The sequence below is a fragment of the Lissotriton vulgaris genome, chromosome 3_1 (genome assembly GCF_964263255.1).
Source record: "Lissotriton vulgaris chromosome 3_1, aLisVul1.2, whole genome shotgun sequence".
NCBI lineage: Eukaryota > Metazoa > Chordata > Amphibia > Caudata > Salamandridae > Lissotriton > Lissotriton vulgaris.
The window spans coordinates 273,723,417-273,741,502 of record NC_141689.1 but is presented as its reverse complement, the minus strand read 5'-3'; the positions used below and the strand labels follow the sequence as shown (position 1 = coordinate 273,741,502).

The following is an 18,086-nucleotide window of genomic DNA, read 5'->3' as shown; positions in this document are numbered from 1 at the left end:
GACATCCTGCTGCACACGGTCTGGGAATGCACAGCGCTGCGAGGGTTCTGGGATGAGGTACATCGTTGCCTGGCGGAGGTTCTGGCCTGGGATTTGCAGGAGGACTCAAAGTTAGCTCTATTGCATGTCATGGCAGAGGGTGGGGGGCAACCGCTAAAAGCGCCACTTATTGCTACTGGGCCTCACACTGGCAAAGCGCGATATAGCTAGGGAGTGGAAGGCGCCTCGGGCTCCGTCACTGGCCACCTGGAGAAATGGAATGGACTGCAATGGGGTTGGAGCAGCCCGTGGTTGTGGCCAGGGAGTGCCCCAGAAAACACTTCAAAATTTGGAAGAGGTGGGCAGACTACAGGCGGCTGGATCTGGACCCGCCACGCAAGGAGACCGCCCTCCCAACTCTTGGACAGACTGGACTGTGAAAAGACACTGTTGGTGTGTGATACACATGGGGAGGGATCTATTATTGTATTATGGTTGGAGGAGCAAGCAGCTACGCAAAGGGGGGGGTCAGTTGTGGGGAGGGTGGGGGTGTTTAAATCTACTGTTGCTCTGAATGGGGGAGTTACCTGTTCCTAATACACGTTGTAGGAAATGATGTAGATTAATTGATGATGGCAGTGGACTCCGGATTACGGAGCTTTGCATACTATGTGTGTTTCAACAATAAAATATGTTTTTAAAAAAAAACAGCATCTGTGAATACCTGTGTTGACATGCTATGGCACATCTCTCCTTTCTTTTTTTTACCATGTTTTATCATTTCTCTTGACTCTTTCTCCTCCCCTGTACTTTGCTGATATAAATGCACTAGCCCTGGCCCAGATCCCTCTGTGTCATGGTATATTCCCTTGCAATGTTATTCATCATTGGCTTTTGACCCACCTCTCCGCCGGAGTCAGTCAAGGATGAGTCCATTATTTTAATAGCATTTATATAGTGCTTACTAGCCCTGAGGAGGTAGTGAAGCGCTTTTTGGCGGGTAGCATGGTACTCCGAAAACCAAACAGTATTAGTGGGGGATTAGTATAGTGAAATATGAAATTAATTTGAGCGGTGGAATTTTTAGTCTTATTTCGATTGAAAAAGAATAGTGGAGAGATTGAAGAGGGAAGGGTCAAGTAACTATAATCTTTTAGGCATGTATGACAAAAATGCAAAGTATTTTTTCTAAATCATTTTTAATTCCTTGGATTTCACATAATGAATTGCAGCATATAGTCTGTATATAATGAATTATTATAATCTGCATCTCTGTGGTTTGTACTGGCAGGTGCCTATTTTTACATAACCAAAAAAACCACCTATAACCCTGTGACCGGAAGGGTGTGACTGACGAAGTTTTAATTGACTATTCAACAGTTTACTATAGAATTTTCTGAGAAGTTGGACACCAAATTATACCATAACCCATTACCAGTGTCACCTCTAAATACACACTGTCCAGACCAAAGAAAGTGTCGTACTCGAAAGAGTCTTACTCAAAGAACACTCAGTCTAAGAATTGACTGAATGATAGCACTGTACGGGAGCAGTTTAAGGGTTCATGCATGAAGGGAGGGAGCAGAAAAGGAAGAGGGAAGATTAAGAGGGCATGGCATGAGGAGACTTTAGAGGACCCTATCAGGCCAGGCAGATGAAGGTGCAAGAGACAACATTTTGGGGAATCAAGACAGGACTGAGTGAAGCATCACAGTAAGCCGCTTGAAACTATGCCAGGAATCCCACGGGGAGATAACCCCCCACCAAAACTCACTACAGACAGATGTGTCAACTAGTCAAAGTTTGGTGGATGCATCTTACTGTGGGCCTGTGGAAGTGGGGCAGCCTACGGCTGCTGGTGGTCTAGTCCCTGGTGCAGGTTTCAAGGTCGCGGGGAACACTCCCCTAGGTACGTGTGCCTAACTCCTTCCTACCCTAGCAGGTTACTGAGCCTTCAGTGCTCATGACAGCACTCCTGGTCGCCGACTCTGATGTGGCACGTGCACTGGCTGGTGGTGGTTACTTGTCACACATTGTGCTGCACTCTGGGTTTAATGGGACAACATCTTGTAGGTCCCAGGCTTAGAGGACAACGATTCCTTATATGCTGCCCCAGATATGAAAAAACCTGAAACCGCTGCTCTGAGGAATGCAAGGAGCACATTCTGATGGGCGAGCCCAAAAGCACACTGCAAAAAGCAGCAAACTACCTGTTGCCTTAAAACACCATAATTGAACCAAAACACATTATTAACGAGTGTTTGGACCCTCCCGTTCAGATGCTCGCAGCTCGTGTGTTGTGACACGCGTTTAGTGTAGTGCTTTTTCCATTTCCATGTACTTCCCCAGTCTATGGAGGCACGTCCGTTTTGGATACTGGTGTGCATTATTCTTAGAAGCTCAAATGTGTTTAGCATGCTCCACTTTTTTCCCTAGCCTGTACTGGAGTGTGATGGCCAACAGAAAGTTATTTCACTAACCTTGCCAGAAAACAAATCTATAATGCCCATAAGGGAGGAGGAGCCATCACACGCTGTACAGTGTGATGACCAACCAAAATGTTCTTTCAGTGAAATCGTTGGAAAGAGCACTAAGCACACAAAGGAGAGACATTTAAAGAAATGCACTGATAAACAGCCAGCCTTTCTAAATACCACATGAAACCACCAATGCCAATTGGTGGGTGTGCCAGAGACCGTAGAAGAGGTTGCAACAGGTCTTGCATTGCGCTGTCGAGGCTCGACCTAAATACGGTGTGCTGCCACCACCATTCTCATGCTACATTACTCTTGGTCAGGGCAGTATCCCTTTACCACTATGCAGGTGGCACTTTGTGCATCCATCCCTGTCTAACAAAATTACAATCTGTGAGGCAGTCTAAGGTCATGGCGTACACACACACGATCCATGTTCGTCCCCGACTTAAAATCTGTACAAAGGACCCAAATATCTGTGCAGTTGTGGCCCTCAGGGCAGGCGTTCACGTCCATTAACATGTTAACATGAAGGAGACTTTTCCATCCAAACATTCACTAAAAGACTTATTAACATTAAACTGACAAACTAAAGGTAACCAAACTGAACAATTTGGGAATCAAAGTGAAGAGACTTGCGTGGATAAATATTGGTAGCATAAAAATCCAACAGAAGGCAGTAAGACTGTCCTTGCCAAAAATGAGATGAGTACAATGTAAGGCTCGAAAAGGTATGTAAAGTATCTCGAATGCATATTCTCTGTTGGTATTTGATGTAGATGAAAAGAAAAAGGTCAAACCTTTAGCAAAGGAGTTCCATTGTTTTGTTATCAGACCCATCAGTGCCATTTTGGAGGTCTCCACGCTATGTGTCACAACAGCCCATCTTAGTCTTGTCCGAAGTACGTTCAAGCCTTTTAATTTAATATAGCAGCCAAATCATGGTTGGCTCTGTGCATCTATGACACCCATGTGGCAATTTTTATGAAGATATGGATGTAATTCACATACTAATAAAAGGGGGGCTATAGGATCAGATAAGCAGAGGGGAGTGTACAACACTTGGTAACTCCACAGGCGAGGTGCCTTAATCATGATATGAAAGAATTGTGAGAGACCGACTGATAGCTGTAGGGTCTTTTGTGGCATTTTACTAGAAACTGCAGTCGAAAGTACAGTGCTGGTTTGATTGGAATCTTCCTTACAACAGGTTTGAGTCTGTCTCTCTTAATCTCTATCCTTTCCCGATAGAGCTCTTTTACCTGTGGAGGTGCCAAGTGTGATGGGTACTATGCTTAATTTGCAAACCAATAAGTGCCGGGGCTCTGGTCGGGCGGAAACGGGCACTACAACGCGGCCGTTTCCACGAAAACCTTTACCACGCATGCATTACAACGCATGCGTGGTAACAACGAGAGGCTTTACCACGCATACCTTTTACTACAAAATACGTAGTAAAGATATGTGTGGTAAATTTTAAAAAAAGGGGTTTGGGGGGGTCTCCCCCCAAAAAGTAAAAAAACGTGGGATTAAAAAGGGGCGTTGGGGGGGGGGTCTCTTCCCCCCCCACCCCCCACCAAAAAAAAAAGTAACCTGCAGTGCCGAAGATCATGCAATCAGCGTCGTTGGAGAGTTAACAGAATTAAACTTCCGCTTCCTCTTTACGACATACGACCGACGTAACCAACGAAGATGGAGAGGAGACAGTTAAAAAGGTAAGGGGAAATGTAATTTAAAAAAATTTAAGGGTTAAGGGCAGGGGTAATTATAAGGAGTAGAGGCTGTGGGTGTGTAAGGGGAGAGGTATAACTTTTAACAAGAATATGTCCTCACCATGCATTAATTAACAATGAAAAACGTTGTTAATCTATGCGTGGTAAAGGAATATTAGTGGTAAAGGTTATACGTAGAAAACAAATTCCGTTGTAACACATGCGTGGTAAGGGCATGCGTTGCATCGGAATTCGTTGTAACGACATACAACCTCAAACACCATTTTAAACATAAAACTCACAAAATTCATTCAGCTGGCATACCGCAACCTTAACCAAACTGGGTCCTGCTAATGCTCTCCCCCCTATATTTTTTAATCTTGATGTTCTCAATAATAGCTTTTAACTTTGAGGGGGGACAAAACGAAATCCTATCATTGAATTAGGACTGTTGGGGGTCCTGAACATGTATGGCATCATGGGCAACAGGTATTTTATAAAAGAGTCGATGGGAAAAGTATCTTGCACAACCCGTCTTAATCTACTTTTTTTCATCATTTTTGCCCCGTGTATTTATTTTCTTTTAAACTGTTCTGGATTAAGGAGGCCCAAGAGCGGATAACCTCTTCTTTTACACTGCTGCCTTTTAACTGTTACATGTTTTCTTCTTGTTTTTAACAGTCGCTGTACATTGTGAACTTTGTAACTCCTTTTAAAGATATATGTTTATATCTAAATAAAGATTTTTTTGATTTGATTTGATTTGACATACAACCTCGTCGGTAGGTCACTGCAGTTTGCACCACACATTGCCCCTGCCAGTTAGAAATGACAGTGCAAACACAGCTACTAACCATCACACACAGCTGTTGTTGTACTAATACCTAAATTAGCCAGACAGCGCCTCCATGTGGTAGACTGTCATAAGCCCCAATGCTGGCAATTAGGTGCTGGTGCTGAGCACCAGAAAACGCCGGCTCAAATTTAGCACTGAATGGGTATCTTAGCCCACCTGACTGTCAGTCAGGTAGGAAGAGGGTTTTTAGACTCTGCCCTCTTTTGGAAAGACCGGAGGACATGTAAGTCGGAGGTTCCAGGAAACTTAGAGGGCAAAGATAGGTTTCCTCAACTGTTGCGCCTCATGCACAGGAGCGACAGGCGAACAACATTTCAACGCTACTGTCCATGATGCCACTGTATTGTGGTCCTGTCAATGGAAGTACTATTTTTGTGCATTGTTGACTGTTCTCTCGGCGCTAGCTTTTCCATGTTCATTAAATCAACAGCAATCCGACTGAGAGAGCCCTGGTGCATGTAATGTCCTCTCAACATTTGTTTCTTGGACTGCTAAGGTTTATATTGCTCTTTTTATTTGTGCCACGTGGCCTTTTTCCTTACCCGGGTGAGTTATTCATAAATCTCCATATTATAAAATCTACTATGTCAGAAAATCGAAAGATTTATGATTGCATGAAATGCCTTACAGATTTTCCATGTGGCATCTTTTTACACAAATGTGTGTTTTTTCTTTTTATTCTTTGTGTTTTTCAGAGTCCTACTCAAACATTTCAGAATGGCTACGAGTCAGATACTGACAACGGCTTCAGCTCCAGATACTACCGGATTATTGAAAAGCTGAAGGACAAAGAGCTGCAGCTCCTGGAAATTAATAGAGAGAACGAGGATCTTCAGATAAAGGTATTTACACTGTACTGAACTTTTAATTCATGAAAACTGATAAGTGGGTGCGTTCCTTCTGCCTCATTTGTCTTTTGAGATTAGGGTTTGGTTTACATTTTTCCTCGTCTGTCTCATTAATCTGAAAGCAGTTTTAGAGAAAGGCATCTGGGTACTTAATACGTAATATTGAAGTTTTTTTAGTGAGTGAACCACATTTCATTTCTCACTCCATATGCTCTGGGGGTAAAACATGAAGCTAGCAGTGCATTGTAGCTGATATGAGTAATGCATGCCAGGGGCGTGACTCGGGCCTCTGCCGTTGAGGGGGCTCAAAGCCTTCAAGGCGCCGCAATTTAGCCCACGGGCAATGAATATCTTATATAGGAGACTCTGGGGCCCCTCGTCGCATTCCTTAGGGGCCCCATCATGTGCGTAACGCCACTAGTGACCCGATTCCAAACACCTCCCAGCACTTTTGAGCAATATTTCACCAGCACGTGAGAATAGTTAAGTTTTTTTTATAGCAGCCTGTTGCCATGGTAACCAAAAGCAATGAGTCCTAACTCTGACCATGAAACCGGTGGGCACACGTTTGCAGAGCCGCCAGCTGTGTTGTTTCTGATGCTCTTCTGTGTAACGCATGCTTGTGGAGATGTGACTCCACGTGCTGGTTAAATTGAATTTTGACTTTCAATGCAGCCAGGTTTGGCCAATAGCAAGTCCAGGGTTGAGCTCCTTCACAGAAGTGGGCATAAACATAACTGTTTGAGATTTCATCGTAGTAATATTCTTTCTCGTACGCAGGGCCACTCTAATTATGCGACTGTGAGGCTGCAGCGATTTTCGCATAATTCTAGAGTTGCTGCATTTGCCACATCCATCAGCTGCCAATAATCTGCAGATTTTCACAAAAGAAAGTTACTTCCAGCTTAAACGGTTCAAACGTTAATGCAACGGCACGTGTTGCTATGCAGCAGAGGGCCCTTTTCAAAGCTCGACTGATCACCTGTCTGATGGTTGTTGCTTTATTTGTGTATTAAGCTGGTACTTATGAGGTGTAACCAATGTTCAGACAGTGTTACCAAGTTTAACAAGCACTTGCAATGCAATAGGTCTCGCATTTACACAACTTTTAGCTATTGGCATTGTAAATGACAATGCCTTTTAGTTGTGTTTTTAAAAATGAAAACAAAAATAAAAGGCATTGTCATTTGCAATGTCAATAGCTCAAACTCGCGTAAATGCGAGGCCTAGTGCATTGCAAATACTTGTTCTAGCTTGTATTGTTCACACATCTGTACCGCAGAGTCACGTAGCTTTCAAACGAAACCTAATCCTGCCTTGTTTATTTTGGAACGTGTATTCTTTGCCCTAATAGAAGGAGGCTTGATAATTATACTTTGTTTTGGGATACAGAAACGCGCAATCTTTTGTTTATCCATCTGAGGCAAACACAAGCCGTCAAAAGAATTACATTATTTATTTAACTTTAGATCCTGAGACGAATACACTGCAAGTACTCCGACCCCCTCCACACACTCTGGGCACGATGTCGTCGCTCACTGCCTCTCCGAAGAAGATTCTACAGCCAGGGGCGAGCCTGTTTTTGCTGCGGTGGTAGCTGCCCAACACAGGCCCTGAACAAGCAAAGCTCTGTAATCACGAGACCGATAGGGTCTTAATAGAAGCGCAGATGGACGGGCACAAGCCAGTGTGTCCTCAGCGGATCATGTCACAGTACGGATCCGCAATGTGACCAGAAAGCCTTACTGCAACCAGATCGCAGGAGTCTCTTTGGGACTTTAGGAAATCTGTTCTATTTAGGGCCTGTTGTGACCCCCTTTATACCAACAACGAGGGGCTGTGAGTATTCGTCTACGGACTCCTCATATTTTATTCTCCAATTCCGCTCGAGGGGTTTAAATATGAGTTTCTGATTTCTCAGCTCCTCCGTATACCAGTTAGCTGTTGGGTGAGATCTTTTTGGGAATCAGAGTTTTATAGGGGCTAGTTTATTACATGCTTATCCCACTCAGTTTGTGTAGAAATGTGTTGCATCGTCTATTCCTGTGGGAAGCGGACCCGCAGTTGCTACAAGTGCCGCCTCTTGTTCTTTGCCCTCAATTCTATTCCATGACCTGCTCTCAATTTGTCTCTTAGTGCCCCCCTTGCTGGCGCCATGCCCAGGACAGGGCAGTTTAAAAAGTACATCTGAATGATCGGTCCATGTAGGGGGTAACCCACCCGTACATGTCAGCTGAGGGTGGTTAGAAAATATACCATCCAATCCAAAGTGTGGCCTGCTATATGCCTAGATCCTGCCATATGCCTAGATCCTGCACCCTTTTGAGTGAGATCCCCACTCTTCATCATGTCAATAAGAACTAATGTATCTGGATCCAGGAGTGCTTCTAGATGGTAGTTGAAATCACCCAGGATCGTGAAGGAGTCAGAGCATGGACCTACTTCCAACAGATTCCCAATGGAAGCATGGAAGTGGTTTCTGTGCCCAGGGGGTGTGTAATCAAGCGTGAGTGCACACCGCAACTGAAGAAGTGCAACAGAAATCCCTCAAGACCCAGGTGCGTTTTAAGCTAACATAAATCAAAGTTCCCCAAAATAAAAACGGCACTTTTTAGTGAGCCAATAGAGCTAAAACAAGTTAAAATACAAGTTAAAATACCCCTAAAATCAGGGCAATCCTAATTTCAATGATTTGTGCAAAATAGCAAATAGTGCAGATTCGCGCTGTAACAGTCTCCTGGCTCAAGCCTCAGGAGATAACTCAGTCTCTGGTGGCCTTGTAGAAGTATTCTAGCTGGTCATTATGATACTATATGCTTTGAAGGATGGGAGTGACTGACAAGATCGTACAATCTCAAGCTAATATGTGGCTATCAACCTTTAAGATTAAATGATAAAACCTAGGTGTTCAGTTGCTCTTAGGCTGATTAGTGAAATGATCTTCCTCCTGACCTGGGACAGACGAGCAGCTCCAGAAGTTGCTGTTTTAAATGTAAAATTTTCCATAGCTTTTTTCCTCTGGTCAGTGCCTAGTATGACAGAGTTAATGTGCTAAATTAATTTATTTGATTTGACTCCTTCTGTGTTGCAGGGATGTAGTCGAACATCACCAAGATATTGAGATGTGCTGAAGGGTTCTTTTCAGATTAAACCGTGTAGTGTTGGTGAGGCAGTTGAGCTACGTTGCATTGACTTTAGGATGAATGAGAATTTAAACAAACTAGACTTAAGCAAAATAGATGACAAAATATTCTAAATTAAGTGTCAAGAACCTCTATGCCGGCATCTTAAGTTACAATATATTTTGCGCCAAATAAATTATACTTCTCCCAGTAAGGATTTGCAATACACTACCAAGACACTAACAAAATCTTACAATAATACACAATGCCAGGGCTAAAGCATGTATAGTATCTGTGTATTAAGTGCTTGTTGTAAATGTGCCTTTTGTCCATGGTCACCCCAAACGTTTCACCTTTTTCTGAACTCTATTTTTGGTAGAATTAGGACTCCCTGCACTTTGACTTCAAGTCATTGGCACTGCTAGTGTGCTGTGGTACTGAAATGGTTTTCGTGAAATTAGTTTCACTCAATTTATTTCTTTAGAATTAAGTGTGGCTATATTAAATAGCACAAAAAATCGAGATTGGAGATTAAATGCCAAATGTGAGCTACAGTGTGTATTTACTTCACCAATATATATGACAAAAATCTAATGCTGTCAGGAGCACCATTGTGGTTGGCTGGGCTGCAGTAACAAGTACCTAGAAGAGGTGCATCTACCATGCAATGTCCCCACTTTTCTTTCTTCTTGTATGTACAGAAATGCAGAGTCTGTTCGACTTTCCTGAATTAAAGCCCCTGAATGTTAGTGGCATAGGCCTGCTCATGACTAGCAATCCCATTCACAAAACCTACTTTTCGTGCCAAGAGCAAAAGCCTGTATCCTTTGGAGATTGTGCCTTTTCAGTAGCTGCTGCAAAAATGTTGAATTTACTGTAATGATTACTGTCATTAGAATCTTCCCTCATTAATTTTATAACGCTTCTTAAAACAAATTTCTTTAATCTGTAGAACCCAGCCACATTAAGCTGGTTCCTAGTTATTCATCACCATGTGACCACTCTCTATTTAAGAATTCAGTGCATTACCTACTCAAATTAGAGTTGTTTGAAAATGAGAAGAAATAGTATATGTTCAGGAAAACATAGCTATATTTAATAGTCTTAATAGAGCACTTCCTCTAATGTCACTGCACAACTAACCCAATGACAAAATTAATAATTTCCTTCTGTAGCACCTGTATCCTATACATACAGAAATCACGGGACTCGTGATGTGCCTTTTGGGTGATTAACAAAAGCAAAGCTCTAATATGATAACTGGACACAGAGTAAAAACTAGAAATTTGATGTAATGCCAATAATACATATGACTTCATCACTGCGTGATGTAGCACAGTACCGGTAGTTGCTTGTGTAGCTCTTAAGACTACTTGAGGCTGCTTCATAGCACTATAAGAACATGATGGTAAGGAGGGAAATGGAAAGACTTAAAAAGCAAACAGGAAATAAGTTAGGTGGAAAACAGATACTACTGTGTCATGTTTGTTCTGATAGCACTGAGGGTATATGCAAGGACCTCTCCAAAACACAGAGATCAAATCGGGAAGGAGGAGGTGAGAGAAAAAGGGGACGTTCAGACATTTTTGAAGGTTGCATAGCATGTGTGCCATCATAATGCTCCTTTAAAGTGCTGCACTGGAACAGAAGTGTTAAGGAGAATAGGGAAAGAGGAATGTTTTGAAATGTTGACTCCACACTTCAAACAAGCAATGGTTGATACAGCTAATAGATTGTTCATGGTCCCTGAGTTGGCAACAAACCCTGTCTCGTTCAACGGGATCAGGTTGCGTTCCTTTGCCCATAACCTCAGGCCTCCAAGAGGAGGCGTGCGTAATGCTTGGTCTCGATGTCCAATAGGGCAATGAGTCTGTACTTGTTCGGCGAGGAGCGGGATCCAGATTTGTAAATTGGGTGGATTATGGCTCCCCGCCATGAGTCGGGGATTGTTGCAGTATTCAAAGCAAAATTAAAAAGATTTGTTAATGTTCCTGACCATAAGGCTGAGTCAGATTTAAACAGGCTCTGTGGCAGGCCATTTGGACCCGGTGCTCCGTCTGATCTTGCTTTTGTCACTGCTGTAGCAACCCTTTCTTGTGTCACCTCAAAGTCCTCATTGACGGAGTATAAGCAATTAGTCTCTCTTAGGGGGTTGTATCCTGTTGGTCCTGGGTGTTCTGAGGATCTGAAGTGGTCGGTGAGGAATGTTGCCCAGTCCGATTCTTGGATGTTTGCTGTTCCGAAGCTCGATGTGCTTGGGTTAGTGTGGTTAATTAGGGCCCAACATTTTTTCTTTAGTTTTTACTCTTACACTCCCACACCAATTTGCACCAGAATTGAGTGTCATACGACTGTTTATCTTTGGTCATCGCCAGCCTGAAAGACTTCTGAGCAGCTTGATAAAGGTTTAGGCATTCGCTATTCCCTGGAGATTTTGCGAGTAACCGCAAAGCGTTGTTTCTGGCTTTCTTAAGTGATTTTTGTCTGTATTGACATTGTGAACTTGCGGTACTGGATTGGCCTTTGGGCCTGTTGTTTCACTGGAAAAAGGTTGATCAGGTGAGAGCAGAGCATCGACCATGTCGCAATCCGCGAGACTTCTTGATAGGTTCCGCCTCTTATGATGTCCATGCTTTCTTGCAGAATATTCTGGCTGATGTCTTCACTCCACTTGAGGCGCTTCAGGTTCTCTGTGTATATTCCTCGGCAGGTTGAAGTAGCAGGTTTGTGATTTACTGGTTTTATATTGAAGGATATGACCTGAGGTCTATGATCACTTTCAATTCGTGGATGGATACGGAAGCTTGCCAGACAATGAAGCAAGGATGAATTACAGATGGTATAGTCCAAATAAGAACACTTGCTGCCATTTGCCCAAGGCCAGTTTGGGGGGTGTCTCCCACCGATCTTCCGTTGATTACCAGATATCCTGCACTATAAAATCGCATCACACAGAGTTCGCCCAGTCCGCAATAGGGTTGATTGGGCGATTTTATTTGTGTAACGGCCTCATTGATCGAAAATAAAAAGGGCCCCATCGGTGTCTGCTAGTTTTCCTTGGAATAAGTTGGTGTTAAAATCACCTGTGACTATACAATCTGAGTTGGGGTGTTCCGCGGCTATGTCGCTCATAATTTCCATTAGACGAGCCAGATCTTTTTTTGTACGCGTGCTGGGATTAATGTACACGTTTAGAAGGAAAAGTGAGCGCTGATTCCGCCATGAGTTGATTTTGACCCCGAGTAGCCATTCTTCGTCAATGGATAGTCGTGAGATTTGGCCTTTTAGGTTGTTTGATATGTATATTGACAGGCCCCCTTTGGTGTGACCGTAGCGGCTATCCCTGAGTGCTGGTTTCCATACTTCAGTGTAGCCAATAACGGGGCGTCCTTGTAAGGCTCAAGTTTCCTGTATAACTAATACTGCATGCTCACATAGAAAGGAAAATGTTTCAGAATTCGTAATATTCTGATGGAGGCCACTTATGTTCCAGGAACACATTGAGAAGGTGGAATCTGCTTGGAAGTTAAACACAGTTGCTGGTGAGGCTACTAGGGGGAATGACTTTGCCAGGGTTTTGAGCTTGGGGCCCCTGCACTCTACTTCGGACGGTCATTCTATACTTTTGGTTGACAGGATGGCTGGAAGCCACTCCCAACCTTGACTTGTGTCGACATGGGAGACCAATATTGGAGGAATTTTATATTGTTCTTCTGGTCCTGATGCATTTTTTAAAATCGAATATGGTCTGGGCAGTTCATCCAGTCTGGTAGTTCCAGCTTTCCGAGGAGTGATTGGCTGATTTAATAGGGTGGTGGGGTAGCCTGGAGTGGAATATGGATACTCTCGAATGCCCCAATCCCCCAGGATGTCCTTATGATCCAAAAATGCTCCTACCCAACTGGCCGACTTAAGAGACAGCAAGGTAACCTCAGATGGTTGGGCGCCTCTTGGTGGGAGGAATTCAATAGCTTCGTTGTCATCCGATACCAGGCCTGCGAGCCCCGGAATGCCATCCGCTAATTTTATTATGTTCGACCTGTTAAGGATGTCTTGCCGACCCTATGATTTATATTTCGGTGCCAGTAAAATATGGAAATGAGATGGGTCGTTGTTGTTCTCCTTATTTTTTTCACTTGGGGCCGTCTTATTGAGTTTATTAAAAAACCGGCCTGCGTCTAAATATTGCTCCGTTTGTGATGGACAATGCGGGGCCTTCCACAAAGGCTGATTATTTTTAGGTAAAATTGTTTTTTGGTTATGAATTGTTTTTGTGAGGTTCATTCCTGTTATTGTGGGGTCAACCCGAGGCAGAGTCGAGACTGAGACTGATTTAGATTTTTCTTGGGTCACTGTGGACTCGGGTAAGATTAGTTAATCAGTTATCATCCTTCGCTGTTCTGTGACTGTGCTGAGCTTGTCTGTTGCAGTTCGCGCAGCTAGTTCGATTGGGTCGTGAGAACTCCCCACAGATAGTTGAATGGTGGGTGCTAGTGGAAACACTTTTACATTAACACTCGGATTTACTGGGGGTGATGGTGTAGCTGTCTCACATAGAGATTTTTTGTTAGCCGCCGTTTCAAAGAAGGGAAAGAATTTCGGGTGGGCAGCTGTTGTTTTTGCTCTTATTTTGTTTCTCTGTTTACGCAAACGTTTACGCTCTCTTGCTACAGGGTGGAAGAGGTGCTGGTGGTCCTTCTGCTTTGGAAGTGTGCGAGGTCATTAAACTGGCCGTTGACCCTGTCACTTGATGGTCCGGACAGGTAGTGCACCCACTTGGGGCCCCGGCATTTTCGGTCGTCACTTTGGTCAGGACAAGCCCCCTCAGTGTTGCGTAAGATTTGCCGGTTTTTAACTGTTCACTCAGCAGGTTTGGACAGCTTGACTTAGTGCCTTTGTTTGCAGTAGTCCATGGGTTAGCTAGATCTTGGGTAGTGTCTTGTATTCTTTGTGATTGCGGACAGGGAGTTGTGTGTGAGTTGCCTCCCTTCAACAGCTTGACTTCTTTTATTACACTGGTTTGGAAATCTGGGAGCGATGAGAGTGAGTCAATAATTGGGGAGCAGCAACAGACTGTCTGTATAAGCTTTGCTGAGGCTTGCGCTCCTAGTATTAAGTTGTTCATTTTATCAAGTTTATTATCGATCCCTGCCGTGAACAATGCTAGGGTGTTCAGAAGATCGACCTGCACATCCAGTTTGTCCGAATGGTAGTTGAGTGCTTTGACTGTTTGTTGAAGGGTTTGAAGGAGTTGCGGCCAAACCCCAGTTGCTGTAAGCTCTTCTTGATTGAGCTTTGGGTTTAGCGTATGATTAATTGGATTTTGATTATTTTTAAAGAAAAATGACAGATCAGTTAAAAGCTGATCATTTGAATCAGATTTTTTGGGGCGATTTTTGTGGGGATATCGTTATGGGTGCCGGTGGTGAGAAAGCTATGTGCTGGGGACTTGATGCATCCAAGTGCTTCTTAGGTGTACTTATGGTTTGGGATGAGTGGAACAGTTGAAGAATGTTGTTGTGCGCATACGAGTTTTGCACATGTATTTGTGCAAGAGTTAATTGACTATGTGGAACCATTGTGGTTTCCTTTAACACATCAAAATCTTGTTTGGGGGGTGGGGGGGAGTTGTTATTGTTTCCGGTTTCTGAATATGATCTGTGGAGGAACTTGGGTGATGTTGAAGGCTCCCCGGAGAGGGTTGCAGCGGGCATAGTCCTCTGCTGTAGGTGAACATTGCTGACCAGTTTGCGGCTCTAAGTGGTGACTAGGTAAGTTTTGTTTAGAGCCTGGTCCCCCCTGCCAGGCCGGGGTTAGGTCGTTAAGTGCTGCTCCAAAGATGTAAAGTCCCGGAGGTTGAGCTGACTCTTTAGTTCTCATTGGCCACTGTAGAGGAGAAAGCAGCTGTAGGGGGCACGTACTTATCTCGGCCTGCTGGTCCGAGGCTACGAGGTTGATTAACTCCTGGGGCTGGGGTTTTTCGAGAACGTTGGTCGTAGTTGAAATTTTTTTAAAGTAGTCCAACAGGTTCGGGGGTTTTAAGGCATTTGGCATATCCGTACTCTTGCCTTTAAGACTGGGGTTACAGTAACCATCTGGCGAAGATTTTACCACTGTCGCTGTTTCCTGACGGGCCCGGGAGGGCTTGTGGTTACCCGAATGGGGCTCTTTTAATGCCGGCTGTTTTGATTTCCGCCGTTTTGGTGCCGCTGTGGTCTTTCTTATTTTCCCAGATCTCATAGCTTGGTTAATTGATAGAAACCAATTCTGTGCTGAAGTGAGAGTGGTGACTAAAGCGGCTGGGGTGGCACTGCCGAAGAAAATTGAAAGTCTGAAAAAGGTTGTAGTGCTTTGGATCTCTGATGGCTCAGCAGGCTCTGATGTATCTGGGATCTGGGAGTTCTACCAGTTCTGACGTCGCTGACTAGCTAACTGGTGTTGAGTTGTTAGCTTGCTGCACTGTCGAAGGACTGTAAAATGTCCTGTTGTCAAGGGACTGCCGGTAAGTAGTTGGCTGAATGAGGTGCAATTTTAACAATTTTTAACACTATTTTGGGCACGTGCCTCATCGTTGGCTGGATCGTGGCTAGCTGGATCAAGGTACCCCCCGCTCTTTGACTATTTCCCGAGCCCCTCCGTTTGTCCACAAGCACTCCCTCCCGCCGCGCCGCTCGAACCTGGACTGGGCTAACTAGACTGAACTGGGAGTCAGGACCTCACCTCTTGTGCTACCCCAAATGGGGTCGGGAGCACAGATAGTGGAGTGAGGTGGTAAGTTAGCTCCCCAATCAGGCAGTCAATCAGTTGACGGTCCGAGCAGGCAGCGGTACCGGCCGTTGCTTGTCAAGCTCAGGGGATGGGCAGCGGGGGGAGCAGCCCTAAAGCTGGAAAAAGCAGCCGAGTGCGCCACACGGCCGGCAGGCTGAGCTGGCTGGGGGAGCAGTGCCGGAGCGGACGTCGACCGGAGCGAGGCGAAGCAAGATGGGACTTCCTATGAGGCCACTGAGGGCTAAAAACTGACATGGCTGACTCAAGGGGTAGCCCAGGCAGTACAGGGACGTGCAACCCCGTGCGGCGGCATGCGGTTCAGGAGGGCGGGGGGAGGGCTAAATTATGCTGGAAGATACGATCGACCAAACCAGCCAAGCGCCAAGCACCCCGCCCACAACCAACAACTGACAACGGCAGCAGCGGGAGCGGCAGAGACGGCCACACACCACCCCACACACTCACTCTACCCGCACGCTTCTTGCTGACTTACCACCCGGGTCCCGGTCATGAGACGCCGACAGTGCCTGAGGAAGGAGCCAACCTGCCTCACCTACGCGATCACCGTCCAGCTCCAACACCGCCCCCTCGCTCACCACGCCTCGCCTGATGTACGTCGGAAAGACTGCTGCGAATTTCTCGTTAGTGGGACTCGGCCTCTGACAGCACCTCGCAATGACACAATTTCCACATTCCAACAACCTCTTCCGTAGGATAAAGTGGTCCATGGTATCAAATACCGCACTAAGGTCAAGGAGTAATATAGAGGCTGAACTACTTTGGACCGGGGTAATTTTTATCTCTCCTGACGCTGCCTACAGCGCTGATTCCATGCTTTGCTGAGCATGGAAGCCCATCTGAGTGAGGTGAATGCAATAAGTTTCCAGGAACTCTGTTAATGCTTCGGTCACATGTTTCTCTGTTAATTTACAAACTAATGGTAAGAGTGATATAGGACCATAGTTCCCTAGTTGAGCTGGATCTAGATTATCTTTTTTTAAATAGGGGTCTAATTATAGCATGTTTCCAAGCTTTTAGGACCTTGCCTGCCTCTAGCGAGAGATTAATGATTTCAACCAATAACTGGAGCAAGGTCTCAGTAACCTTACCAAGCAGATGTGGAAGGGCTAGATCTAAAAGTGAGCCTGATTCGGTCTTCTCCATCAAAGATCTCACAACATGTATGTTGGTAGATGGGAAGCAAGTGAGGGCTTGCAGGGGTGAACTCTGACTCTTATCCTTTTCCTGGCATATGGTTGTTCCATTCCCGTCTGAATGGAGCTGTAAATATCCATGACTTTTTTTGGTGAAGTAGGTGTAGGAGTTACATTTCTCTTCCAAAGCCAGGAAAGAGTGGTAGTCATATGTTAGGGAGGTTAGAGATTTAAGAACTTTAAAAAGTTCCTTAAATTAATTCTGTGCTTGGTTAATCTTTAGCTCAAAGAAGTTTGCCTTGGCATCTTTAAGATTATTATGGTAAAGCCTAATGGCTGCCTTACATGTAGCTCTGAGTTGGGCATCTTAGCTCTTCCTCCATTCTCTTTCCAATTTTTAACAGTTTTTTTTGTAAGGATACAAGTTTGGCGTTAATCATGGGGCCTTTTTAGGTAGGGATTATGGTTTGGGAGTAGTTTTAGGGGCCATCCTATCCAATGGTCGGGTTACCCAGCTTTCCCAGCAGGAGTATGCTTATTCAACCTTTCCCTGTATCTTGGGAGCCAAAGAGACTAAGCATTCCCCCCATGCTTCTAGCTTAAGCTTCGGTCTATTCCTCATCTGGGTAGTCAGAGGATGGAAGACTTTTCTTTCCAACTCGCTAAGTGCGAAAGGGATGAAAAAATGGCCTGACCACAGCATAGGTACTGGGGAGGATGTTGCAATTTTGAGGTGGTTTGAAATAAATGTATCAAGTATGTGACCCTTAATATGTGTGGCGGTTGATATCAGCTGGGTTAATTGTAACCCTTCAAGATCATGCGGCAACCTCTTAACATTCTGGAGATTCTGGTCCTCAAGGTGAAAGTTTAGATCTCCTAAAATAGTAATATGTGCTTTCTTCTCCAGAAGACGGGCAAGGATGTCTATCAGATAATCTAAATATTCCCCATAGGGACCCGGGGGCCTGTAGATTAGTAGCCCTGAGAGAGTGTAAATTGGAGAGAGGGTGATGGAATATTGGCAGCTTTTCCAAACTGGAATGGGAAGGGTATTAATAACAAACTTATATACATTTTTTAGCAGGACAGCATGTGGCACACAGTCCTGTATGCGATGTCCACAGACACTGTGTGAGCTATAGATAAGTCACTCCAACTGGAGGCCTTATA

General features: G+C 44.6%; 1 protein-coding gene across 1 annotated transcript in view; it reads left to right on the top strand.

Annotated features, from left to right (window-relative positions):
* The window catches only part of CCDC68 (coiled-coil domain containing 68), a 224,804-nt gene that overhangs the window by 90,790 nt on the left and 115,928 nt on the right, over positions 1-18,086 (top strand). The window contains exon 4 of the mRNA XM_086960408.1: positions 5,717-5,863. Coding sequence (XP_086816534.1) covers positions 5,717-5,863 — 147 coding nt within the window. The remainder of the gene's footprint in view (positions 1-5,716; positions 5,864-18,086) is intronic.